The sequence below is a fragment of the Austrofundulus limnaeus genome, unplaced genomic scaffold, assembly GCF_001266775.1.
Source record: "Austrofundulus limnaeus strain Quisiro unplaced genomic scaffold, Austrofundulus_limnaeus-1.0 Scaffold796, whole genome shotgun sequence".
In the NCBI taxonomy this organism is placed as follows: Eukaryota; Metazoa; Chordata; class Actinopteri; order Cyprinodontiformes; family Rivulidae; genus Austrofundulus; species Austrofundulus limnaeus.
The window spans coordinates 45,085-47,315 of record NW_013953198.1 but is presented as its reverse complement, the minus strand read 5'-3'; the positions used below and the strand labels follow the sequence as shown (position 1 = coordinate 47,315).

Below are 2,231 nucleotides of genomic sequence, written 5' to 3'. Positions count from 1 at the left end.
ACACACACACACACACCCACCCGCACACACACACACACACACACACACACACACACACACAAACACACACACACACACAAACACACACACACACACACACACACACAATGAAGACCAACCTTGCCAGCCAGGTTTGCAGACAGGCTTGACATCAATGTGTACAGGCACGCTGTGCAAGGCTCTCTTTTGGCCACAATCCCAGGCTGTCACCTGGATCTCGTACTGCTGCTGGTGGTCGTTGCTCAGCTTCTCTGTGTTCCTGATGTTACCTGGTGGGGACAAAAAGGTCAACGTCAAATTGTTTTGATCAATTAACACTGTGGTGGAATATATAACCTCCCTTACTGCTAAGTTCATATTACCTTGACATGCTCTGTTCTGTATCTCTTTGATAACTGCCACATTGTGTAATCTGTTCTCATGATTCTTAAAGATGTATGTCTGCAACCTTGTTCCCATTTCATTTTGACTATGTAACTTGTAATTCTTTGATTGGTCATTCATATATCTTTCTACTATTTGGCACGCTCTTATTGGCTGCCTACGAACTCCACCGGATGTTTATAACTGTCTGTTTCCTGTTTCTGCTTTAGTGAGAACTTGACAGATGCTCTGATTCACGTCTGCCGGTTCTCACTCACCTCTCTCGCATATGCAACTTTTATTTAATCATTTGACGACCAAACCACGCTAGTTCACTTTGTTTCATTCTCGTGTTTCTGCTTAGTGGAATATTTCCATTACAAATACATACTTTATTTTTTTCACCAAGAGGAAATTCAAATGGCAAATAGCTTGTTTGACTAACAAACATTTCAAAATACAACAGAATAATAAAACGCAACACAACAAACACAAGTTGGTGGGTCGGGTAGGGAATCCCAGGCCATTAAAAAGTTGCATGACAGTGAGAACAAAAAAAAACAAAAAAAACAAGAAACGAAAGAGGTGAAAAAGTCTATTTGTAGGATGTGACTAGCTGTATTCTACTGATGAATACTGTAGTTGAAACACGCTTCCTAAGCTGATTTAATCATTTGTCAGCTGTTTGGTGATTGGAAAAGTCTTTTTGCTAAGACACTGACTTGAATTATTCCCCTCAGCACCCTGCTAGCCTTTTATTGCCAGTGAAAATTAATAAACATGTCCTCTTTTTACTCATTTATTTTTGCCCTTATCTCACACTAATATATTTAGGGCCTGAATGCTGTAAAGCTGTGGGATGGCCTATTGTTGTTGACCTGATTATTATCATAATTTTTTTTATCAGTCAACCATTTTGAATGAAATGCCAAATTAAAAAAAATCACAAATTTTGGCGATTCTCACATCTCATGCCAAACACTATTGTGTCCTCAAATTTGAACGCGTGAACTTCAAATTTGTAGCAACACTGTAAATTCTTTGAATTTGAAAAATTCCAAAATACATTGGCATCAATTCCTGAACATTGCCTTATGACAATGTCTGAAATTCCCCACTGCGCCACCTAGAGGTACTGCAAAAATACCAATTAGTGTTGGAATGTTATCGTAACAGCTTCAAAAATGCTGTGAAAAGTTTAGACCCTTTGAGAAGCAAAGACGATATTGATTATTCACAGCATTTCCTTTGGTCGTGTTTAACAAAACTCGACAGATAGACCAGTGACTGCTTTAGCTGGATGTACACACAATCTAGATTTCCCCTGATTGAAAGGGCCCTTTATTCTTTATTTATTTTTGATTTCATTCTTTATTTTACTTTGTTTTAGGGAGTAATTATAAATGCTCTGTACAGTATGAAGTAGATTTGACACAATTCACAATAAATTAAGTATAAGGCCTGAAAATGTACTAGGTCGGTATTATATATATAATTATCTAGTTGTCTTTTTGCTATTACGTGGAAAACTAGAGTAGAAAATATTTCTTTGAAAACAAAAAAGTAATGCCTAAGGCAGTGGTTCTTAACCTTTTTGACTTCGGGGCCCAATTTGTTCCACATAAAGTGACACGAGGCCCAGTCACACATTATCATATGGATCAAAATTATAATTATTCTAAATCTTGGTTTAATTTGTATTGTATTTGCATTATAACTAAATTAAATACACTTACAGTTTAAAAGTAAAATTCCTGCCAAATAATCCACAAGACATGATTATGACAAACATTTTTTTTAAATATTTTAACTTGTCCATAACAATTATTTGAACAAATACAACAGTCAGTCAACAGACCACTCAGGCT

At 36.4% G+C, this 2,231-nt stretch overlaps 1 protein-coding gene across 2 annotated transcripts in view; it reads right to left on the bottom strand.

The window, feature by feature from the left end:
* Positions 1-2,231, bottom strand: part of LOC106532581 (calsyntenin-2) — a 119,477-nt gene that overhangs the window by 79,330 nt on the left and 37,916 nt on the right. For both annotated transcript variants that reach the window (XM_014028678.1, XM_014028679.1), the window contains exon 5: positions 120-269. In XM_014028678.1, coding sequence (XP_013884132.1) covers positions 120-269 — 150 coding nt within the window. The remainder of the gene's footprint in view (positions 1-119; positions 270-2,231) is intronic.